At 35.4% G+C, this 27078-nt stretch overlaps 1 protein-coding gene across 3 annotated transcripts; it reads left to right on the forward strand.

Moving 5' to 3' along the window:
• The first annotated feature begins 12614 nt into the window (after positions 1-12614).
• Positions 12615-27018, forward strand: LOC132096403 (rab effector MyRIP-like). Of its 3 annotated transcripts, none has more exons than XM_059501728.1 (15): positions 12615-12908; positions 15681-15817; positions 18043-18114; positions 18217-18314; positions 18414-18494; positions 19350-19463; positions 19575-19746; positions 19882-20465; positions 21423-22904; positions 23064-23123; positions 23844-24029; positions 24115-24276; positions 26380-26478; positions 26573-26633; positions 26844-27018. In XM_059501728.1, exons 1-15 carry the CDS (start codon positions 12679-12681, stop codon positions 26855-26857), a joined length of 3552 nt encoding a protein of 1183 aa, XP_059357711.1. In that variant the 5' UTR covers positions 12615-12678; the 3' UTR covers positions 26858-27018. The 3 variants fall into 3 exon arrangements, with proteins under 3 accessions (XP_059357711.1, XP_059357712.1, XP_059357713.1); XM_059501729.1 differs by having other exon boundaries at positions 12615-12832; XM_059501730.1 differs by lacking the exon at positions 23064-23123.
• Positions 27019-27078: the final 60 nt, after the last annotated feature.

The raw sequence follows: 27078 nt of genomic DNA on the forward strand, positions 1-27078 counted from the left end.
TGATGTAAGCAACTGAGGTGAGTTTTACGGTGTGCCTACAAAAAAGACTATTGGTTCGATTCTTTAAACTGGGGACACCAGTGTTATTTTTTTATTTATTATTTATACATTCTAATAGTATTTATTAATATTTTGAACAAGCTTTTATTTTTAGCCTAAATGTTCAGTTTACATTTTGTTTTAGTAGCCTAACTTTCATTTTCTTTACATTGCAGTGTTTAAGGACGAGCAAACAGAAAATAGAAAAGGTGTATTTTGTATATGTCAAAACGTCCACCGCAATGGATACAATGGAAATTGTCGGGGTCTTATATCTCAGGGCCCTTATTTCAGCTACAGGCTGAAACGTTTTTTTTTTACTTTTGCAATACACTGTATTATGTTGATTTCATAATGAAACTGCTACAGTATTACAACATTATTTTGTCTTAAGATTTAGCTTCTAGCTTCCATTATACAGTTGAAATATACAATATCTGACATCTGTACCTTCAAACACGTTATGAAGCTAGTGGTGCAATTGGTGACAAGCTTTTGATATTATTAAATTACTCTGCTCTGTTTCTATTACTGTCCTCAGCTAACAGTCAGGACAGGGCAGGTATCTTATTAGCTCACCGGAGGTGAAGGGTGGGGCGTAAACTGGATCTCTCTGGTCTGACAGATGTGGAGGCTGAGCATGTGCTGCAGGTGGTGCAACGGGACATGGAGCTGCGCAAAATGGAGAAGACACGGCTCAAGTGAGTCTCATGCACACTTCTGTGTCATTGTAGCATCACTTTTAGGACTCCTCCTGCTCAAAATACAAGCTTTGCCTTTATTCAGCAAGGATACAGTAAATTAATTAAAAATGACAGTAAATATATTTATATTGTTTTATATATAGCTGTAGTGTATGTCATTTTAAAATGATATCAACACATTTTTCTCTTGACAAGATTTTAAATAAATTTTTTTAGCATTGTCTTCCTCGTGATGTCACCCAAATGGCATTCCAGTCTTTGCTAGGGAATATGGGGAATATAGGGAAGTTCCTATCATTCTTTGTCATACTTTAAAACAAAATGACAGGAAAAGCCCTCCCTTTCCTCTTTATCCGTGACTCACTTCTCTGAGCCCACCATGAATACGGCTTTGAAGAAATCTGATTCTGACCTACAGATATATAGAGCCATTATTATTCAGGACAGACAAAGTTATGTTGTATCTTGGTCATGTGAGTCCAATATTTCTACCTTCACAGGTATCTTCACCCTCTCTGTTTACATATAAGCAAGTATATCTTTGGTGTTCTTATTTGCTGCACTTCCCAGCAACTATTTGTAAGAAACGGGCAGAATACTTACCTAACAGTCTTACCTGACCTGACTTTTAAGTCATTTTATGTATGGCTATACAGTATATGTCAAGGGTTGACTCAGTATTTTGTTTGTTTTTGATCAGAGACATTTGGGCCTTATATTGTGCAGTGTCATGTGTGATGGTGTTTACTGTGTGCATTAATATATTGGCACTCTGAATTGTAGTGGTTATTTACTGTGCATTTGCATCAAATTTGTAGTGGGTTTCTATTTCTTAATCTGCCCTGCTTGACTCTTCATAGACACCTATTAATGGACAAACCTGGCAACCCGCTTCCTGTTTTATTATTCCGCCCATATTTGGACTGTGCTTCCTCCCTGCTAATGTGACTTAATTAATTCATTAGAACTTGTCACCATGCTCCACCTTTTTGCCCATATTTGGACGACACTTCCTGTGATTTGAGTAACTTTATTATTGCCTCTGCATTGCTGCTGATAATGGCAATTAGTGACTAATTCTCTAACAGCTGGCCATGCCTAGTTTGAAGGAGATAAAAACTGACTCTTTGGAACAGAGAGGGGTCTTGCCTGGTGGCTGCTGTTCTGCTGCCATTTTGTGTTCTGTGCACTTCCCTGCTCTGTACACGAAGCCCAAGTTCCCAGGCATCTCTGTTTGACCACCGGTATACTGCAGCTGGGTTTTCTCAACGCTCTCTAATGTTGCCTAAAGGGCCGTAAATATATTTTATTACCACACATTGTGAATGTGTGTCCATTTTCTGTGGTGTTGGTGTTCATTGTGGTCGTTTGCTTTTAGCCTCAGCAATACCTGTCTTATGGTTCCAGTGGTTGGCATTGTCCTGAAGACTGTGGCTATCCTCGAACCTCCCTCAACGCTCTCTAATCCTCGAACCTCCCTCAATGCTCTCTAATGCTGCCTGAAGGGCCGTAATTATATTTTATCGTACTACAGTGTAAGTGTGACCCGCTATCTGTGATGTTGGTGGTCATTCGTGGTGCTCTCTTCTAGCCTCTGGATTATCCACCTTGGATCCCTGGGCCCAGTGTTGCTGTGAAGACTGCCTTGGTTACACCGGAATCTCTCTCAGCATTTGCTGTTTGCCGCCGAGAGTATCTTAACGTTTCCCTGTGGGTCGGACGACTGCCGTGACCTTCTGGACGTGTCCGCTTGACTTTTTGGAGGGAGGACCGCTGGAGCGAACTGTCGTGAAGCCACCGAACCTTAGCCTCTTTCCAAACGGCTTTAGAGACATCATTTTAGTGAACTCTTCCCCCTACATAACACTATTTCTAGTTAGTGCTTGCTGTCTCAATAAAGACTATTTGTTGTATCCACACATTGACTGTCTGTTTTGTTTCTGTGGCTGGGACCGGATTTATTTTATGTAACGTTGGTCACTAGGTGACATATATACTATAAATACATTTGTTTCCAAAGGACAGAGCATAACACATATATTTAGTCTGTAATCTGTTTGACCTTCTCTCCCCCTAACCCCCATTGTTTTGTCATTCTTTTAAAAAAAGTATGGCACATTGGCACAAAAAAAAACATTACACATCACGGTATTTCGGGTGAGAAAAATACTTTGGTTAATGACTTTATTTGGCTCCTCAATTTTGTCTGACTGACAGAGAAGCACTCTGGTTGCTCTAATCTCTCACATTCTTGAAAATGGTTGTGTGCTGGAACAGGAAGTACAGTAGGAATAATGGGACAAAAATGTATTTGGAAAAAAACAAACATTGCCAGTGTAGTTATTTCATGGTTTGAGGCATTTTAAGCTTTTTGGCATCTAGTTTGTAACTAAGAAATGCAGAAACACACTGACTATTTTATGTATGTAATCACAAAAAGAGACTCTTCCATTCAAAATCAGACCACAAGTGCTTACAGGAGACATGCTTTAGATGTGTGTTAATGGCCGGTGGGAAGAACTGTCTAGGTAGGATGTTCACTTGTACAGTAATTCAATCACTTAAGATGGATGTTAATATCAGGTAGACAGAGCCGTTGTGATATAATATTACAGTTCCAGCTGCACGATACCGGTTTTTATCTGTCCAGTTAAGAGCACTGGGATTGGTTAGCCGATATACTTTGTTATTTTTGTACTATACATCCCTATATTAATTGTCAGGTATTTTTGTTTCATACTTTTGTAGTTCAAATGAGTTAAAGAGAATTTCTATTTTAATATTAGTGCTATTTTTTAAGCTCCACAATCCTGTTTCACGTCCCTACAAAACCTTAAACCATCTGATTTTATGCAGACAGCATGTTTTTCTTCTCCCAAGTGTGTTCTGCCTGCATGCATCTAGCTTTTCAATATTCTCTCTAACACCTGAGGAGCATCTCTGAATTTCAAAATAGGACTGAGTGAGTTATCAGAGAATGGAAGAGCAAAAAACAAGATTATTAGAAAAGACCCTCTGAGTAGAGGCAGGAATATACAGGGATTTAAAAAGTAAAAAAAAAAGAAAAATTCTTAGGAGATCCATCTTGTAGGAAAGCATTTGTTTTGGAAAAGTAATAAAGAAAAAACAGGAAACCAGTTAAATGCGTTATTAAGGCATCATATATCCATTCTTAAAATATATAACATAACCTTTGTAGATGTAATTAAAGGTTTATGATATATTTCTTCTTCACAATTCTTTTTTAAAATTTTAAATCCATTTTATGTTTTTTTTCCCAAATGCTCATTAGGACGCCCCCTGGGGTACGAAAAGCCCTGGTTGGGTTTACATTGATTTAAATCAGACTTTAGAAAAAATCTAGAGAGACACCCTAGAGTCTGCCATCTATCCATGCACTCATCCATGACTTTCCATTTCATTAAATCATAGATTTCAAACAGATGGCAGATTCTGTCATTTTTGTTAGGCCCCTGTTAATCTATTACTTGAAGAGCAAATGTAATGGAACTGCACACAGAATATAGTGAATCTGGGCAGAGATTTTGGCTTGTGGCTTGTAGCACAATATTCAGTGGCCATTTTGGCCTTATACAAACAATTATGATAAGATTGCTTTTATAATTACATGCTGATTCATTTACACTTCAGTACATACTAAAGCTATATGAATATTTGTGTGGCTGATGTTTTAAGATGTTCATCGGCATCCAAATATGATTCCTCATTATTTTTTAAAATTGTTTTACGGAGTGTCTATTTACACTAAGTGCAAATAGCCTGCCTTGTTGGCTGAAACTTTTTTCTCCATTTTAAAATTTCTAATCACATCCGAAAAGAATTTATTTTCAATGAAAATGAAGAATATAATCAAAAAGTTGACCATAAAGTATCGGGTAGGGTTAGGATAGGTGTAGGGAGGGCTTTATTGGCCCAATAAGGTGGCATTCATTTAATAATTTGAATTCAAATGACAATTTAGCTTCAATAACTTAATATTGTATTTACTGTTTTACAATGTACTACAATACTGAGATGCAGATAATTACCACTATTTGCAATAAGTAGTAACATATAGTGTAAATAGAATCTATAACTATTTGCACTTAGTGTAAACGGCATATCACTAAAAAATTCTGCTATGTGCAATTAGTGTAAATAGCATCTATTACTAAGAAAAAATGCTATTTTCACTCAGTGTTTTTTTAAATTAGAGAACTAGCTCTATGCTGAATCTCCATAGAAAGACTAGCAACTATTCATTTAACAGATTAACAAACCCTGATTAGGACATGTTCTCTTGCATTGCTCTAAACTGAATCATTCCCAGCGTACCACATCTTGTTTGCTGTATTATTTTGAAATAACACTGCTGTTCTATGTTAACAAGATATTCCGGCAATAGGTCATGTAATTGGTACATATCTGGAGCAAATATATGCGCTATAACACAAAAGTAGATTTGGTTTGAGATTGATCTCCCTTGTGTGTTAACCTCTCAATCCTCATGGATATATTTTTTATTTATTTTTATGAGATTGACTTAACAAATACTGTTAAATTTAGTAACACTTTATTTTAAGGTGTCCTTGTTGCACACGTTACATGCACTTTTAGATTTACTATTTACTATTATAATAACAATAAATTAATAAGTAACCCTAAAATAAAACCCTAATCCTAATTATATAAGTACATGTATTTTATTAATATTACTCAATACTTAAAGGTATAATTACACTGTAACAAGGACACCTTAAACTACAGTCTAACCTTAAATTTAAAGGTGGGGTAAGTGATTTCTGGTAGCCAATGTTGATATTTCAAATCACCAAAACAAACACCTACCCCAAAAGGGTCTCACCCCTATTTTGATAGCACCACTGTGCACACATGTGTACACAATCCAGGCAATGATCTTGGCGGAATCTGGTTTATACGCTCCAGTCTTATATGGTGTGTAAATTAATTTGTCTCTATCATAGCTGAAGGAAATGACAATATGATTGCAGATGAACAAATAAGTGAACATGACACACAAGCATATTAAAGCAAAAGCCAGCATATATTAGTTCTGTGAAACAAAGCAAAACCAATGTTACGTACCTATCAAGAAGAAACAAAGCAATCTCTGTGTCCGATTGTAGGCCTTCCCGCTCCTTGAGTTCTCTCCAGCACTTTAAAGCTGATCCAAATTTTACACGGTCCTGTACGGGCAAACTGTACCTTTGCCATCATCTAATGCTCACTTCATTTAAGCGTAAAAATTTGAAATCCACCATATAATAAAATATATAATATCACCTGATATACAATACTGTAAAATGTATTATAGACATATACTGCATAACAGGTATGGGAAAAGAAGAGGATATGCTAAATTGTGTACTGCAGTTGCAGATTGTATCTAATTATATATAACCTGTCAGTCATGATAGATACTGGTGTGTCAGAAGACTTAGTAAAAAATATTGGCATTGGTTGACCTCCTGTTCATCACACCTGCACCCAGTCTGGCTATTTGGCATGAGACATTTTCGCTTGGATCTGCACCTACTGGCACAAGACGCCTCTGCTGTTCTCTGCCAACGACTTGCTTTGTAAACAACAGACCATGTTTCTGAGAACTCGGTGGAAATGGCCTGCTGAGTATCCAATTATAAGTTCATTGAACAGAGCCCTGATTGAGTATCATCACTGTGGGTGACTGTATGGACATGAAATCGATCCTGTTCAGTCTGTAAGAATTTTTCAGCCATTATCTTCTTTTGTGCTTTTTGGCTGTTACTTTAAATGCATCTTGCCACTGATTCAGTCTAGACAAACTGGTGGAAGGCTGTTCATAATCTCTGGTTTGTCTCTCTGTGGTCTGAATGTCACTTTTAGAGATTAATCTACAAACTACATGCATCTTGGATTTAGTGCAGTGTTTTTAACTGATTTCAAGCATGCACAAAATGTCCTCAAAGGGAGGTTTTGGCACAAATTTATCAGCAAACTATTTCTGTGCACACAAAGATGCAAAAATGCAGTGTTATAAATTTGTATTTGCCAAGTCCACAGTTACAAAATCAACATTACTGTAATGTATTATCCACCCTTGCATGTGTATTAAGTCATTACAGCCTTTGTGTTCTTTCATTTCCATTTCTTTTCTCTTTCCTGTCTGTCTGTTTTTAATCTGCTGAGATTATCCTCAGTTCCCCTCTCTCAGTATTCACTGGAGCTGATCCGTTCAAGCTGTGGCTCTAATCATTTGTAATGATTTCCTGTTGGCATTGTTTGGAGAGACAAAGTAAATGCTGCACCTCAAGCAGAGATTTTCAATACAATGCTTCTTTTTTCATCCCTCTCTCTGCTCCTCTTTGTCAGCTCCTCTCTCTATGAGTCACAGGTTTGCTTTTATAACAGTATGTATCATGACACATTATTTAAAATGATTTAAATTTCAATATTACATTTAAAAATTCCATTTAAACCATTCACTTTTGTTTACTTATGTCCTCTTTGTCCACGTATGTCTTCACTCTACAATGGCTATTAATATTTATTTACATCTGTAAATCACAGGAAATCACAGCTATGATTATATTAAGACCAGCAGCACAATTGAAAATTTTAATTTTGCTCTGCCAAATAAAATATTTCCAACCAAAGGTGAAGCAAAATTAACTTTTTGCACATTACTGAATGAATCAGTTTTTTTGAACTAATCGATTCAGATGAGTAAGTGATTCAATGATTCACTTATAAACACAGTGGTTGCATTCAAAACTATGGAAGCAAAATAATGACTTATGTCTTTGAAACAAAAAAGCATGCTGAATAGCACTAACTGAAAAATAATGCATTGAATTAACAGTACTTGCATTTTAATGCCTTGAATTTCCAGGGCTTGCATTGTTAGGTCTTGAAATTTTATATAGTTGTTCATTTAAGCTGTGAATATTTCAATTAAAAATATTTCACACACCTTTTCATAATTAAAAAATCAATAATTCATATTCACGTTCCAGAATTCACTTCCAAAATATTAAATCGGTTAAAAATACGATGTATAATATTCAACAGGCAAATTTCGGTCCATTTTATTTCACTTTCCAAATTCGCTTCCACAAATTCAGTGGTTAAAATTCGGCAGATAATTCGCCCTTTCACATCCGGGAGCTGCAGGAATAGCAGTAGAGCACAGAGGCATCTCCAACTGCTGTCAGTTGCTCACCAGCAGGTGGTGCAAGCAGCTGTTAAATAAGGCCAAAGCAACAGGTGGATTAAGTAATACAGTTACAAAAACTGATCTGCAGAAATTAAGCAAGCGCTAAGTAGAAGTTTTGATTATCGGGGCATGTGGAAAAGCTGATTGTGCGTATGTTATTTCAACCTCTTTGCTGTGACCAAGTAAGCAGCATTCAAAGGAGATTATTATGGTGTTTTACCCTACGCTGAATTACAGAACTAGCATTACATCTAAGGAAGACACATATTGCTTTCGGTTGTTTAGTTTGCCTAACTTTGTGTCATGGCTTGTGCGTCGCTGTGCTGTAATACTGGGGATCCCCTCACGTTACACTCCAGGATTCCCCAATGACGAGTAACACTTCTCAGTCAATTAATACTGTGATATAAGACCTCAGATCTCAGAATAGATTTTATTGAGGATTATGCAAACTATATACAGGCAAGCAAATGGGATCAAAAAGAATCCAATGCGCTGCATTTTCTTTATAATTGATTTCCATTACCACTGGTCTATAAAGTCGACAGTCACACAAAGATATCAATACCATGATTAGTTTTAACAATATGCAACCAATTTATATTAACATAAAAAATGAGTTAAAAACAATCTAGGTATATTCTGAAAATGTAAACTGAAGAAATTATTGACGTGCTACCGCACCCAAGGGACCGTCTGACAATTCCACTGACTGGGTTAAAAGGTCCAATGTGTTTTAATTAAAATTTTAAATAACACAGTCAAATTCTTAATCTTGTATTTCTCATAGTGATTTTCTACAGGTGAGATTTTGCCAAAACCTCCCTTCATATATTTACAGTATACAATCATTTACATATTAAAGATCCCTGGAAAGGGTTTTCATGTTCCAACAGTTGTAGTACATTGCTAGATACAAGACTGACTTACTAGGGATGGGCGTTTTCCACAAATATCACATTCGACTATTTGAGCTCACAAAAAAAAGAATATTCGAATATTCGTTTATTTACATTAAGTTTAATGAGTCAGACATTTTTCAGCAACATTTGTTTTCGTCATTTTGAACAAGCTTACACACAATAAGCTTGAACATTACACATCGTGTTTTGTAGCTGAAAACCTTTTACAAATGCGTGCAAACAAATAAAAGTACAGATTAAAAGCAAAAAAATAATAATAAGTGAACAAAGAAAAAACGTAAAGCAGCCTGCAGCAATTAGGCTATTGTACACTTAACTTTTAAACTGTCAGCAAATCTTTTTTGCTTTTTTTTCTATTCTTTCAAATGTTCTTGTTAAGAAATACGGCATGTAAACATGATTGGGGGAAAGTCGGCTCCTTAGTCTGTTAACAATAAGGCCAGCCGCGGAGAAAACGCGCTCTGATGGCACAGACGTTGTCGGGACTCACAAATAACGCTGTGCTAAGCGAATAAGTTTTGTGAAGCGCTTCGTGTTTTCGTTTCACCACTGAATGGGATCCTCATCTGGTGGAATACATGGAATACATGGCTCCAGCAAGAACTGCTCCCACTCGTCTCGGCTGAACTCTCTGTAATCATCGCTGAACTACTGGCTCAGCCTTTGCCAGCCTTTTCCTACGAGTTGTTACTGCATCCTCTTCATCGTTGGTGACGGCGGCTGCATCCGCACCACTTGCATCAAGGAAAATGTTCTGATAATGTTCAAATAAAGTTTTTTTTCTTAATTCTCTCATGTTTTCATCGAGAAACCTGAGATGTTTGTGCCGAGGGTCTAGGGCAGACGCGAGAAGAGGAGTTTTCACTGTATTCTCCAAGTTAGCTGTGTTTATTCGTTGCATGAGAGATGCTGCAACAATGTTCTTGAATTCGGTCACTTTCTGTGATTCTCCACGGCATATTTGAAGTACTGTAGAAGACCGCAGTTCTTAGGGGGCGTTCACTTATCACGTCTTTTGCATGCTCAAGTTCGTTATTTCCAATGTGGGCGCGCGGTATGCGCGCTCATAATGGAAGCGACGCGGTCACGATGCGCACGCGGTGCGACGCGGTCCCGTTTTTTCCAGGCGCGTCCGAACAGCATCGAGTTAAAAACATCTCAACTTTCAGAATGCCGCAAGCGCACCGCGGGTCATGTGACAAGAACTAAACATTCAGCTTCATCCTTTCCCGTAACAACGTTGAAAGCTCAGCCAAGATGAAGGAACTGCTGATCATAGCTGTATATGGATTGCCATTTTTAAATAAATTTAGTAGCAGAGCTACTGAAAGCGATTTTTTTGTGCTGCAAATCCATTTATCCTTTACTGAAATTTCCGCGTCTTCATGGAGAGAGCGCGTCATTGTTGCTTAGCCTCAGGAGCGCTTCTGCCCGAGCACTTTGGAAAAAAGGAGAAAGCGGCGCACATAGCCTTTTCCACGCGTTATTAGGCGCGATATATGAATGGCCCCTTATTCATTCATTAATTATTTTTTAAATAAATTAAATAAATTATTTTATATATATAACATGCACTTTTTCTTGTTCCGTAACTTGCGTTCATATCCTCATCTGTCTGTATATAGTTTGCATCATCAGTAAGATGTGAGTTTGTTTTTAAATCGCTGTCACTGTTAGTGCGCTGAGCCACGTGTTTTCTTTTCTTTAACAGATTTCTGAGGGAAACCGCGTGAAACCTTGAGCGTTCGTTCATATTTTACATCTGCGTAACTGTCTATATAGTTTGAATAATCATCAATAAAATGTATTCTGAGATCTGAGGTCTTATATCACAGTATTATTTGACTGAGAAGCATTACTCGTCATTGGGGAATCCTGGAGTGTGACGTGAGGGGATCCCCAGTATTACAGCACAGCGACTCACAAGCCATGACACAAAGTTAGGCAAACTAAACAACCGAAAGCAATATATGTCTTCCTTAGATGTAATGTTAGTTCTGTAATTCAGCGTTGGGTAAAACACCATAATAATCTCCTTTGAATGCTGCTTACTTGGTCACAGCAAAGAGGTTGAAATAAACATACTCACAATCAGCTTTTCCACATGCCCCGATAATCAAAACTTCTACTTAGCGCTTGCTTAATTTCTGCAGATCAGTTTTTGTAACTGTATTACTTAATCCACCTGTTGCTTTGGCCTTATTTAACAGCCGCTTGCACCACCTGTTGGTGAGCGACTGACAGTAGATAGAGATTATGCCTCTGTGCTCTACTGCTATTCCTGCAGCTCCCGGATGTGAAAGGGCGAATTATCTGCCGAATTTTAACCACTGAATTTGTGGAAGCGAATTTGGAAAGTGAAATAAAATGGACCGAAATTTGCCTGTTGAATATTATACATCGTATTTTTTAATCGATTTAATATTTTGGAAGTGAATTCTGGAACGTGAATATGAATTATTGATTTTTTAATTATGAAAAAGTGTGTCAAATATTTTTAATTGAAATATTCACAGCTTAAACGAACAACTATATTACATTTCAGGACCTAAAGATGCAAGCCCTGGAAATACAAGGCATTAAAATGCAAGTACTGTTAATTCAATGCATTATTTTTTCAGATAGTGCTATTCGGCATGCTTTTTTGTTTCAAAGACATAAGTCATTATTTTACTTCCATACAAAACTGCATAAATCGCATTATAGGTGAAAAAAATGACATGAACAGAGTAGTATGTCCGAATTCACAGTATTGGATTTGTAAGTAGGGATGACCTGCTATTTCTAAAGAGGTTGTGTATGCATTCAGTAGACATTTTACTATTCCACAAGGCCATGGGGAGAGGATTTGTGAATAAGCAACACTGCAACTGATGTTAGTAGATCACTTGACAATGACAACATGATGAATGTAGTTCATCCAGAATATATGTAATATATATATATATAAAAAATAAAAAATGTTCAATGTTTTTAATGTTCACTAAGTAATAGTCTCTGGGTAGGTCCTTGTTTTTGGATGCAGCCACTTGTTTTGTTGTGAAATAAATCAGCATTTTGAATGGAACAGTTCAGTTGACTGATCGATTCAGTTAGTCGCTCACAAAGAAATGTAGTCACTTGTTGCCACCTACTAGCATATCAATGTAGTTTCAGGAAGATTTACTTGAAAAATCACTAATGCATTTTTCCTGATTAAGATATTTCTTATTTACTTTGATTTAATCAGTTGCCTTCTAACTGTACCCTATAATCCCTACAATTCTGACTTTTAATTCATATCCTAAGGGCACATCGGTGTAATTAGGAAGCATAAATCTAATGTCACAAACAAAATGTGCTGGTTGCAATTCTCTATTAAATAGTGTTAGGTCGCTTGTCTCTCTGCTAAATGTCAAAGCAATTTTGCTCAGAATTGCTCTCTCCTCTCTGGAGGGTCCAGTACGGCTGGAAATACAGGCAGATTTAAAACGTCTGAGGGCAAATGCAGCACATTTGTCAACACACAGATGTCATGTGAACATGATCCACTTATAGGGCACTACAGCCTGCCTTACATAGAGATGAATTATGTATGTTTTTAATGCATCATCCTAATACTCAGACAAATATGCATCAGCTTAAGTATTTATTTAGTACTAAATATTTTAGTTGAATACTTCATATCACAGTTGTTTTTCCACTCTCTCTCTCTCTCTCTCTCTCTCTCTCTCTCGCTCTCGCTCCAGTGAGATGAAGAAGGCACTGGTTGAGGAGGGCAGTCGGTCTGTTTTGCTGTCACGGCAGCACAGGTTTAATGAGCGCTGCTGCATCCTCTGCTGCTCTCCCTTCACCTTTCTGCTCAACCCTAAACGTTCCTGCCTGGACTGTTGCTACAACGTCTGCAAGGGCTGCTGCACCTACAGTAAAAAGGACAAAGGCTGGCTGCGCTCCGCCTGTCAGAAGACCAGGTCAGTTCTGCTGCGCTCTCCAGAGCTGTTGTGAGCGTGAGCTCCGTCAGGAGGCTTTCAAAGGAAACACCTGCAGGTTAAAGGCTCATGATGCTTTTGGTTGTTATCAGGATTTAAAAACTAGGGATTCATGATATATTGGCACTGTACTGTTTATTTGTTGATGTTAGATATTTTTTTAATTGGTGGTATTAGTCAGTATTGGATATTTAATTGTGCATGTTCATTTGTCATAAAGTATTTTTTATGTGTAGGTTACCTTCGCCATGTCTAATTCTCACTTGAAGTGAATCTTTAAAAACACTAATAACTTAATAACACGGTTAAATATAATCTTTAGCAAATCTAAAAATGAATATCCATTTTTCATAATGTACATTATAATTTTGCAATGCCTAAATTCACTTCTATCATTAAATGTATTTTTAGCAATTTGTTGTTAATTTATTAAGACAAAAAATATAGAATATCATCCGAAAATGTAATATTTGTTAATCTCTTATAAATAGACTGAGAAGTCTGTTTAAAAAAACACTTGGGTTTGGTAAGAAAAAAAGAGAAATATTATATATATATATATATATATATATATATATATATATATATATATATATATATATATATATATATATATATATATATATATATATATATATATAAGGGCTGGTAAGCGATTACAATTTTTTATCTAATTAATTACATGATGTGGTGATTAATTAACAGAAGTAATCGCACATCAAATTTGGAGAAATTACTCACAAAAGATAATAAGTCATTGTTTTTTGTAATTTCAGGTCTGGTTCTGTAAATTGACTCTACTGTGAAAATGTGCTTGTATTTATGTTCATATGAGTTGTGTGTCACGTATTTGTCAAAGTACCTTATTAGTCATTTGAGCATTAGTGAGCATCTGTATGTCTGTGGGTTTGTTTACACTCATGGTTTAATGAAAGAAAATAACTGTTTATAATGGAGTATTCTTATTGAGGATTCAAATAACACTGTTTAGACAGCATTCAGAATTATTATGTATAATACAAGTATAGAGCATGACTTGGCTTGCGCTCAAATGCCCTTGTAAATGTCACAGAGAGCTTTAGGTCAGAATCCTATACTGAACCAAGACAGAAAATATATTTGCACTTCTTACATACACACTTACTGTGTACTGGCCTGCAAACATGAAACCTTCAATTTAGGTTTAACCAATTTGATTTTGCTAACAAGTGAAGGCAGAGTTACATTTTGGGTGACCTTCTGTCTTATTATGGTGTTTCTACAGATGTGATGTGAGTCTGAAGTGCTAATGAAACCCAAGAGCTTTACGCTTCACACACTGTGCACGGAAGGTCAATATGTCCTACAGAAGTCCTGCATTTCTGTACAAAACATCACTGTATTTATTTATAGCAGGATTATTCCTTGTCTTTCCTGTCTTAAACATACAAACTCACTCTTGAACAGAGATTACATCCATTATTGGAATTGAATTTTGATACTATAAACATCCACTCGTATTTTCTCTTTCCTCACGTTATAAAATGAATGCTCATTCCAGTTTTCATTGCAAAGATTTGTGTATTAGATCATTACTAGTCTCAGCTTCAGACGTCACGCACACGGACCGTTGGTTAAATGTCTGATGCATATGGGACACAAAAGTGGAAACACTTCAGGAGTGTTGAAGTCATCATCGAATTGGTTGAATTATACAGGATTTCCACCTGAAAACAGAGATACCATGGAGCCAAACCACTCACAAAAAAAGAAAGCTGTTGTGTTTACAACTGTGACGACGAGCGCTTATCAGGATATACTAAACGCTGCATTTTCATAACTATGTAAAATATTTTAAGTTTACAGCATAGAATCTTTAAAATATGTCAGAGAGTTTTATACACAGGTCTGTTATTGTGACAACATTTCTACGCCTCGAAACATGATGATGAACGAAACGAACTGTGATTGGTTGTTTGCCTTGGCCAATAAAAGCTGCCAGAGATTCCAGACCTTCAGTCTGAAGGTTTGACTATATGTGAGACTATATCATTACTGATTGGAAGCGGGCCATTTACATTTATGCTATGCTGATAGACAGAACAGTTATATAATACATGTGGCTTCTTGTCTAGTTAATAAAATAAATGCATAAACAAATAATTCCCATTTAAAGTCCATCTTAAAGTAAAATTCTATACTGTTTGGAAAAAAGATCATTTGCCCTCAGGGAGAGTCTGTACATTATGGGAAAAGGACACAGAATGCTATTTTAAGGATGAAAACAACACTAGTCTTTACCAACATCTCATATTTTTCTGCATATTTATTTAACAGATTATTAAATCTTGGTTATTGATACAATGTTGCTAACATAATTATTGAATGATAATTATTGAATGTTAAAATTCCTGGCAATTTTGGCATGATCCCTGGAGCATAAGAATATTTTCTTTTGACAATATTCCCTACTGTATACAAAGTAAACAATAATCTTATATGTTCTCAGCAGGCAATTCCTCTGAAAAAAAACTCATTCTAATTTAAGCTGTTGGACTTCTGCTATCAGTGGCAATGACAAAATCGAGCTCTTTATCCCTTTAGCAGTGAGAATCGGAATATTAGTGTAGCCTTTGACTGTACAGTATATATAGTGACCTTTCTTTGTATGTTTGTGTGTGTGCTTGATTGTAGGACCTTGTGTCTATGATTATATTACAAATGTCATAGTCTTCATACTCATATGTTCTGCACTTACATTGTCAAAGGTTTTAATCAGTGTAGTGTAAACAGAAACTCAGGAATGCTCTTAAATAAGCATTATAATGTGGCCTTGTTCATGTTTTTCCAGGCTATTGAAGACCCAATCACTGGAATGGTTCTACAATAATGTGAGAAGGCGTTTTAAAAGGTTTGGCAGTGCCAAAGTGTTAAAGAACCTCTACAGGAGGCATGCGGCCGAGCGTGGAGTGCTAGAGGAGCTTACAGGTACTTGCCATCTGGACTGTTATGTATGACCTTCCTTGAAAATAAAGGATGTTTTCACACTATGACATTTTATAATATATATATATTTTGGAGGTAAAAGAGCTGGTTTGCATGTTGCATGTTTGTAGGGTTGCTGCATTTCAGATGCCATCTGCATTCAGTGATATGTCAGTTTTAGTCCTTCAAGCCCTAGCTCTGTCTTTTTCACAGCTTATGGTTGCATGTGCATGCAAGTATTTAGCATTAATTCATGAGGGTTAAAACAAGAGCAGACAGGGCTCCTCTAGTCTGAATTGCCTCCTCTGTATCCAGTTTAACAGCTGCAGGATTTATGAGAATTATTCATGTTTGTGGAGGAAGGGTCGCTGTGTACTTTGATTATGACCCGATAGATCCATTCCCTCTTGTATTCCAAACATTTAAATAGTGAATTAAAATCAAGCATATACACACAATTCTATACATTCTAAAAAGACTGAATATTATGGTTTTCTGGTGTACCGAGAGATATTAATCAGAAATTGAAAATGTAATAATTTATTACTACCCAAATCACAGTAAACAGTTGTAGTTTAAAGAAATAAATAGTAAAAAAATACTGTGAAAGTACAGCCAGAAGGTAATAGCCAAACATATACTGCTAGTAAACCTTATTTTTACTGCACCCTTGTTTGGATGTTTAAAATAATCTTAGAGATTTTTTTTCTCCTCCATGTCATCTTAAATCTTCTTTGCTTGTTTTTATTTTTTTGGGGCACAACCCTAAATGAGTTATGATTTGTGCCCAGCCTCTGTTTCAGTTTTGCTGAGGTCTGTGAGCAGAGAATGTCTTCTCCGTGAAGAGGAAAGCAGTTTAGAGCAAGACCAATGCCACATTAACAATGGATGACCATAAATGTGGATGTTTGTCACCTCAGCAGACCCCTGTACCCTAGGATGAACAACAGCTCTCTGTAGAGGAGAGAAAAATCATTATAGTGACCATGAAAAATAAAGAGCTTTGGCTACAAAACTTAATGCACTATGTGGTCAAGCTTTTAGAAATTTGATGCAGAGAAAAGCTAGAGATAATCTGTCTGAGTGTAACATTGGACAAGTGCTAAGAATGGAACGATAAGATTATAGCATTATAGGATAGGTTTTTAAGCCGCAACATCAGTCTTCAGCTTATCTCATAGAAAAAGCTAGATTCATAACATTACTTTGATCTGCTTTCCTCAGCAGAATGTAGGCGTAAACACTGGCTTGAAGGAAAAGGGCAGGCGTTTTCAAATAGTGGTAGCCAATGACTTCAGAGGTAGTTTGACCTTTACCGGCTCGAAGGGAACACTTCAAATGGCTCTACAGTAGGCCATATTGATATGTCAGTATTTACTCAACAAATGCTTTGTCATCCAACAGCTTTCTGAGACTGAGACGGTGTCTGTCAAAGAGAGAAACCTGTCGACACTGCTGTTAAATCACGTATCTGAACTGGAAATGATGTTGAATCACTCAGTTTATCACAGGAACAGTTTGTCAATAACACTTACAACAGAAATGACTAATGTATGCGGTTGTACTTATTTTTTTTTTCTAATTTTTGACCCTGGACCACAAAACCAGTCTTAAGCTGCTGGGGTATATTTTTAGCAATAGCCAAAAAACATTGTGTGGGTTAAAATTTAGGATTTTTCTTTTATTACAAAAATCCTTAGGATATTAAGTAAAGATCATGTTCCATGAAGATATTTTGTAAATTTCCTACCGTAAATATATCAAAACTTCATTTTTGATTAGTGATATGCACTGCTAAGAACTTAATTTGGACAACTTTAAAGGAGATTTTTTCAGTATTATGATTTTTGTTGCACCCTCAGGTTCAAGATTTTCTAATAGTTGTATCTCGGCCAAATATTGTCCAATCCTAATACACCATACATCAATGGAAAGTTTATTTATTCAGCTTTCAGATACTGTATGAATCTCAATTTCGAAAAATTGACACTTAATACTGAGCCAAGCTCTGTATTCCACTCTTTGTCCTACTTTATCACTCTTGATAATTTTATTTTGATAACAGAAAAAAAGAGTATTAGATATGTATTTTCGGCATTTTAGGCATTAAGCATTCATAGCATGCAACATACACTTTCTAAAGTTATACATTCTCTGTAACTGAAAATGGATAGATTATGAAATGTTATAAAGTTTCTTTGATGACATGAGATGTAACATTTTTGCAGCAACAGAGGGCAGCACTTATGAAGAGAGCAGTATGTATGAGAGCGACTCCACATTCTACAGGCAAATTGAAGGTTTGTGATCAAATCATTATTTAGATATGTGTGGTTTGTTACTGTATATCAGTTCCATACAGGGGCATATGAAAACACTTAAATAATTATGTCTCTCTCCAGAGCACAGCATGGCTGAGACTATTAATGTGGCACTGCAGGTGGCAGAAGAGGCCATAGATGAGGTCATTGCTAAGGCTGAGAGCCAGACTGTCAATCAAGTAAGACTTTCCTATTAATAGATAAAGGATTGTTCATTCATTGCTTTTCAGTAACTTGGCAAGTGTGACATGGCAGATATTTGACATTTGTTTTTGTAGGAAAAGCAGAACAAAGCTCACTATCTGCAAGAGAACAGAGAAGAGCTGATAGAGGAATTGGCCAAAACTATAGTACAGAAAGTGAGTGACACATGATAACAATAACCTTTCATGAATGTAGAGTTTTACATTGTGTAGAATTCAGTGTATTCAGCAAGGACCCAAGAATTTAGCAAGGATGTATGAAATTGATCAAAAGTTACTGCAAAAACATTTGTAATGTTACAAAAGATTATTTCAAATAAATGCTGTTCTTTTGAACCGTCTTTTCATCCAAAATCCTAAAAAGGTGTGAAGGTTTCCACAAAAAATATTAAACAGCACAAATCTTTTATAATGAGAAATGTTTCTTGAGCACCAAATCAGCATATGAAAATTATATCTAAAGAATCATATGACAATGAAGACTGAAGTAATGGTTGCTGAAAATTCAGCTTTGCCATAGCAGGAATAAATTACATTTAAAAATATATTAAAACTATTTTAATCTATGATAATATTTCAAAATATTTCTGTTTTACTGTATTTTTATCAAATAAATGCAATATTGGTAAGCATATTTTACCAATTATTTTACACATATTTTACACTTTACTGTTTATAACTTAAAGGCATAATTATGTAATACATATTTTATTTCTTTATTTTAATGCTTTTAAAATGTATCATTTTAGATTATCCATTAATCTGAATGAATCAAGGTCTGCCTATCTGTATATATACACACTCTTGATTTGACACCCAAAAGACAATGCAGAATTGTATTATTTAACTTATGTTGAATAGGAATATACGTGTTGAAATAATATTACATTTAAATGATTATATGCTATATAGCATTTTAAATTCTCTTAATTTTAAATGATCATATTATTTTTACATTTTGACACTGTTTGCATAACCTTGTTATATTGGTACTGTATATTTAAATGTCAGATTGTCCGCCGGAAAAGGGATCTGTCTGAGGTGAAGTCTGAATGTAATCTGGACCACAACAGTGCTGGAATCTCTCCTGATCAAACCCAGAGTGCCTTTGATGCTTCTCTTTGGGTACAGTGTCTTTTTATTTCTTTTAAACACTAAATTACCTTCAATTTGGCAATGCTTTTGGATTGGCTCTTTTGCTTCAGTGTTTTGAATGAAATGTTTCCTCTCCCTTAGAGGTCTCACTCAGCTTTCTGTCTCTTGACTGATGAGAAAACAGACCAGCATGCTAACATTGGGTCAAAACTTTCATCCTCTCTAAGTCATACTCTGGAAATGAAGAAAGAAAAACCAATGTCTGTCCAGGCCATGCCTAGCTGGAGGAGTGTTGACCGATTGGACAGTTCCAGTTAGATCCTTGACTTAAATCCATATCATTCTTAACTATAGTTAATCAGCTCTTCTTGTTTATGACAGAGATTTTAAATAATTGTGAATTTTTAACTGTTGCCTATCTGCCTAAATGCTGTATGTATGCCTTCAGTGTTACAGAGTCCTGATGGTAACTGGATTGCTTATCAGAGCAACCTGCTCTCTCGACCAGGCCTTTTAACTAAGCGCAAAAGTCTGGTCTACAGCGTGTTGGAAAGAGAGTCTGGAGTGGTGTCAGCTTACGATGAGATGGGCTCAGAAACAGAGCCTGAAGCTAATGATGTCTGGGGCGCTGCACTGGAAGAGTTTCAGCATAAAATGTCTTGCAATAAGCAGTTGAGTTACCCAGAGTCCTACAGCCATCAAACAACCTTGCCTTTGAATGCACAAGCACAACATCTCAATGCACACACCTTGAATGGTGACACTGAGGACTCCACCGGACAAGATGGGCCACTACACCGGTCCCAGAAAACTCTGCTGCCCTTCTTGAAAAGAAAAGTGCCACTAGAACACAGGCGACCCTCATCCGCACGCCGCCCAAACATCATGGATATAAATTTTAATCCAGGAGGGGCTGAAAGCAGCGAGGATGGACTAGAGGAAAGCAGGGTCAAGAGGTCACGGCGAAGAAGGAAGAATAAGAGAGAGGGGGCAGGGTGGAAAGGACAGTCAGTATTGTCTTCGGATATCCCGGTAAGAATCACTGTTTGTTATACAACATGTCTTGGCTTTGATTTAAAACAGGGTTTTATAAACCTTTGGATGTCGACTACACCCACATTTTATGATCCCCTTGTGAGCATCCTTCATATCTAAAAAATAAATCCAGCTATATATTTCCATATATAAATACCCATTTATACCGTGTCAAAACAAAAAAATTATCTGAAAATATTTTGTATTAAGTTTACAAAGTATTTGTTTTATTTTATTTTATTGTTGTTATTATTATTATTATTTTTTTTATTTCTTGCTATTATTATATAAACAAATGTGCAGTTTATTTCATGATTTCTGACCAGTTTATAGAAAGCAAAATGTAAAAACCACAAATGGTGGAATAATATAGTGAAAATAATTCATTAAAATAAAAATAATTAAGATTGTGTATGTTATACAGTATATAGACACTATATACACCCTACTGTTCAAAAGTTTGGGGTAAGTTTTTTTTGTTGTTGTTGTTGTAAGAAGTCTCTAATTCTTACCAAAAATATAGTAAAAAATGTATATTGTGAAATGTTAATACAATTTAAAAAAACAATTATTTGAAAGTAAAATTTATACCTGTGATGGCAAATCGGAATTTTACCAGCCACAGTCTTAAATGTGACATTATCTTTTTAGAAATAATTCTAATAAAAACAAACAAACATTGAAAACAGTTTTACTGCTTAATATTTTTGCAGAATCCTTTAAACATTTGGGATTCGTTGATGAATTGATAACATTTATTTGAAATCTTTTTTTATTTGAAAACAAAAATCTTAACTGACTTTTTCATCAATTTAAATCATCCTTGCTGAAAAAAATAAATAATTTTTTTTAAACTTTCTGACCCAAAACATTTGAACGATAATGTGTGGATATAAAAAATATGTATTTATTTATTATTTTTGACATTTCATGAATCTGATTCTTTATTGGCAGGATTCCAGTAGCCAGCTCTCAGATGATCTGGTGAAGAGACGCTATGTGAAACAAGACACAGACTTGCATGGAAAAAGACCATGTGATCATGGTCTGGAAGTAGACACTTCAGACACTGCTACTCCTGACATCTTGAGCTCTGGAGCCATGACCCCTGATCCATTTGGACTTGGTCTCAATGCTCACAGCAATTCCAATCATGGGGCTCTTGGTGTAGTTGGATCTTTAGATCAAGAGTTGACCACCAAACTGACAGAACTGACCAGTCAAGTCAGAGAAACGCAACTTTCTTCCACTGATGATGAACTGGACAGGTGTGAGTATCAAATGGGGAATGAAGAAAGCAAAACAAAAGTGAGAGATGCTGCAATTACGATTGAGGCTGCTTCTAAAGAAAAATCAGATGGAATTGAATTCACAAATCAAATGAGATCAACTGAGATGTTAAAAGAAGATGATCTGACTTCCAAATTGAGAGAGTTGACCAGTCAGGTCAGTGAGACACTACTTTCTTCCATTGAAGATGAACTGGACAGGTGTGAGTATCAAATTGAAACCAAGGGTACAAATCAGTCAATAAGAACTGAGGTGCTGGGGATAGATGACAGGACAGATGGAAACAAAATGATACAATATGATGAGAAATCCCAAAACTATTTAGAGATGGTTGAAAAATCAGAAGAAGAGAGATCAGAGAAAACTGTGGCAAAGCAGGGTGTTAGTGAGCAAAATTACATGGGTGAGACCCAAATGTCAGAAGAAATTAGCTCTGTGAGCCAAAACCAGACACTTGATGATACAAATACACAAAATGAGATAGTTAGAGAGAGAATTGAAGAGAAAAATAACAAGGGAGAAGTTCAGACTGAAAAGAAAAGTGCAGAAATAAAATATTGTGGAAGTGCATTTGAAGGTAAGCAGAGCAGAGATGAGAATCCAGAGATGGTTGATCACACTGAGGATCAGGAGGTGTTATCCTGTGAACTGGCTTTGAGCAGATTGATAAGTAAAGATGGAAAGATGGATTTTGATAGGATCATCAATACTGTAGTGAAGGCTTTGGATGATATGGAAGAACACATAGAAGCTTACACTAGTGAGGGGGTATATTTAGACAGAGAGAGAAGTGGGGGTGAGAAACATGAGATGATGGAAGAGAAGGATAATATAACTGAACAGGAAACGGATGACACAATATATAAGGGATGCTTTGTTGGTGGAAAATCGAAGGTGGTGCAGGAAAAAGAAATGAAGGAAGAGGGCAAGATCAATGAAGTTGTGGCACTAAAGAGCAACATTGAAAATACTGAGGAGAGAGAAGATAAACAGTGCAGCAAATCACCAGAAGAGAGAGATCAAGAGGAGGATGGCAATAGTCAAGGTGACTTGATTAAAAACATGGAGGAACTGAGGGACCCCACAATTCAACACGGTGCCCCATCTTGTCAGGAGGAGTATCTGTCACTGGAGGAGATCTACAAGGTAACAACTACATTATACTATACTAAACACTACAGGCTGAAGTAACCGTAGTTGCTCGCAACTAAAATGCTTTTATTTATCTGCTTAACCTGTTTCTCTGAAGCCCTTCTTTATTATTATTTCTTTCATTGTCTTCTGCCTCTATTTGATCTTTATTAGGATGCAAACATGCTGGACATAGAGAAAAACCTGCATTTAATCTCCAATATACTTCAGCAGGTGATGACTGTACGCTGATATGGACAGTATACTGTTATTTCTGCACTCATAATTTGGCTACTGTTAATGTTCTCTTGTTTTCTGTTTTCATCTGCTATCTGAAACTGAGCTCGTTATTATTTACATGATTATGGCTGCCACATAAAAAAAAGTTTATTATAATATTCTATTTAGATTTAAACAAGTTGGGTCAAAGGTTTCTTTCTTTCTTTTCTTTATTTTTCTTTTTTACAGCATGGATATGTTGGTTGAACATATTGAGCCCAAGCAATGGCCAGTCAGAGGTGTTTAAATCCACTCAGTAATTCTCCAAACGGCAGATTTGTTTTCAATGCAAGCTCACTTGCAAATCATCTCATTATAACTTACAAAATGTAGACACAGTGTGAATAAGTATGGAAGACAATTTCTGTTACATAACCAAAAAAACAACAACAACAACAACCATACATTGTAAATATTCTGACATACTAATTCAAAATTATGAGATAAAATGACTAAGATGTATAGCCTACATAAAATATATGGCATGCAGTTGGTCCATCCAAAAAAAAATATTTAAATGTTAACTGTATTTATTAAAATCTGTATTTATGATTTTGCTAATGTAGTTGTGGTCACACTAGACTTGCCCCATGCCCCATTAATTTCCATTTATATGAATGTGAATGTTAATGTGTAAAGTTACAGTACCTTCCTTTGTGTATTTACCGTGAATAGAAGTACTCAGCAGCATCACTGTGCAGCATCACCACAGAGGTGCTAAAAGTACTGAACGCTACTGAGGATCTGATTCACGGATCTATGGGAGATGGACAATGCCAGTCAGACCACACTGACGTATCGATCATTCCCCCTGATGAGGCCAGAAGACTGGACGAACAGCTCGGCAGACTGGAGGAGAATGTACGGATTCTTCCTGAGATGAGCATTTCTCATGTCATTTATGAGCTGCTGCTCAATTTATTCTAATTCATTTCACTGTGTGCAGGTGTATGTGGCTGCAGGGACAGTGTACGGGCTTGAGGCTGAACTGGGGGATCTGGAGGAGTGTGCGCGCTGCATCAGTGGATCCACCACTGAAAGAGAGCTCGCTCATCTGGAGGACCAGGTGGCTTCTGCAGCAGCCCAGGTGCAGCAGTCTGAGCTCCAGGTGTGTTCCGCTTGGGGCTGTACTCTCTCTCTTTTTCTGAATCTCAGCAGCAGCATCTCATACTGTATCTCTGTAGATGCATCATTTCTAATTTCCATTTAAGGTTTCCATTTAATGAAAAAAAAAGCCAAATTTAGAGAGCTATATATATATATATATATATATATATATATATATATATATATATATATATATATATATATATATATATATATATATAATTTATTTATTTCTTTATTTTTTTATATAGAGCCCCAAAATAAATATATAGAGCAAAAGAATATGGCTATATATATATATACGTACATATATCTATATCTATATCTATATATATATCTATATATATATATATATATATCTCTCTCTCTCTCTCTCTCTCTCTCTCTCTCTCTCTCTCTCTCTATATATATATATATATATATATATCTATATATCTCTCTCTATATCTCTCTCTATATCTCTCTCTCTCTCTCTCTCTCTCTCTCTCTCTATATATATATATATATAGTACAGACCAAAAGTTTGGAAACATTACTATTTTTAATGTTTTTGAAAGAAGTTTCTTCTGCTCATCAAGCCTGTATTTATTTGATCAAAAATAGAGAAAAAAAATTTATATTGTGATATATTATTACAATTTAAAATAATTGTTTTTAAATTTATTATACTTTAAATTATCATTTATTTCTGTGATGCAAAGCTGAATTTTTAGGATCATTATCACATGATCCTTTAGAAATCATTCTAATATGATGATTCATTATCAAAGTTGTAAACAGTTCTGCTGCTTAATATTTTTTCAGAACGTGATACTTTTTTAGGATACTTTGATGAATAAAAAGTAAAAAAAAAAAAAAAGAAGCTATGTTTTTAAAATATAAATATTTTGTAATAACAATATACACTACTGGTCAGTAATTTGGGGTCAGTAATTTTTTTTCTTTCTTTTTCTTTTTTTTTTTTTTAAATAAAATCAATACTTTTAATTAGCAAGGATGTGTTAAATTGATAAAAAGTGATAGTAAAGAAAATATATTATTAGAATATTTATTATTATAATTTTTTTTTAATTTTGAATAAATACAGTTATTTTTAACCTTTTATTCATCAAATATATTAGACAGCAGAACTGTTTCCAACACTCATAATAAATCAGAATATTAGAATGATTTCTAAATGATCATGTGATAGACTGGATGTTACATGTGACACTGAAGGCTGGAGTAATGATGCTGAAGATTCATCTTTGCATCACAGAAATAAATTTTTTTTTTTAAAGTATATTCAAATAGAAAACTATTATTTTAAGTTGTAATAATATTTCACAATATTACCGTTTTTTCTGTATTTTTGATCAAATAAATGCAGGCTTGATGAGTAGAAGAAACTTCTTTCAAAAACATTAAAAATAGTAATGTTTACAAACTTTTGGTCTGTACTGTATATATATATATATATATATATAAAAGCTTTTTTTTCATCCATCCATCTTCTTCCACTTATCCAGGGCCGGGTAGTGGGGACAGCAGTCTGACTTACTGCCGGCAATGCGAACCAAGCTCCTGCTCTGGTTGTACAGGGACCGGACAGCCCTTTTAACAGAGCTTTTTTTAAAATAACGAAAACAATTTAAATAGTTTAAGTAAACAAAAACATTTGTTATGTCATACATATATACATATATATATAAAGTGTTATCAAAATTTCCAGTCATCATTAAATGTTGCTTTGGAAATTAACTGAAAAAAAAAGCTTAAAAAAAAAACAAAGAGATAAAAATATATAAAAATGACAAAAGAACTTAACAAAATTACAATTTATTTATTAAAATTAAAATGAAATCTCAAAATATAAGGATAAAATGAATTAAAAAATTGATAAATACTACAATAATATAAAAATAATATTAAAATAATGTAGATTTGCTGGATACAGTTTATACTATAGACCTGTATATACGGTATACTACACATACTGTATAGAATTATGCAAACATACTAACCATGGTTTCCTAAAACTGCGTCTTTCTGCAAAGCCTTGCTGTTCAATCAAAGCAGTCATTTTCATATCTTTTTGCTTTGATCTGTGCTTTCCCCCCCCTAGGTTTCAGACATTTCCTCAAGAATTGCTGCTCTGAAAAATGCAGGTCTTAATGTAACTCCACAGACCCAATTTACCAAGGTCAAGACTCCAAAAACCAAGGTGTTGTCTTCATATTTTAAGTAATATTCATACACATATTCCTAAATGCTCATGTGACATTATGACTATAACTGTCATAATGCTTTTGTTTCAGACACAAACCATTGGCTCGTCTCGGAAACTGAGGAGGCGACTGCCAGCACCTCCAAAACAAGGTAAGTTAAGCTACTCATAATCAAAACTGACATATTAAAAAAAGTGTAAGTATATGTGAAATGTGTAATTGTTTTATTTTAAAATGCTGCAGAAATTGTACCCATCATCTTTATATGGGCTTCATTTTTTTCTGTTGCATTAATCAAAGGTCTAAAATAGTTAAAAACATGCATCTGTTGCTGAAAATGATTTGAATTTGTAAATTTCAGATAAAGAAGCATAAAGAGGATAGTGGGATACATCAGCAAGCATCATCACAAAGTAACTACAAACTTAAAAAGCCACTGATCACATGTGCCTTGAAGTTTTTATGGACTCAAGCTCTGGCAGACAGATTCAAATAAACTGATGTATCGCTCATGCAGTGGTGTACGGAGCCCCGCACATGACATGCAAGTAAAAATAAATTGTGCGCATGATTTATTAATTCGTTCACTCAATGTA

Source organism: Carassius carassius, chromosome 20 (genome assembly GCF_963082965.1).
Source record: "Carassius carassius chromosome 20, fCarCar2.1, whole genome shotgun sequence".
Lineage (NCBI taxonomy): Eukaryota > Metazoa > Chordata > Actinopteri > Cypriniformes > Cyprinidae > Carassius > Carassius carassius.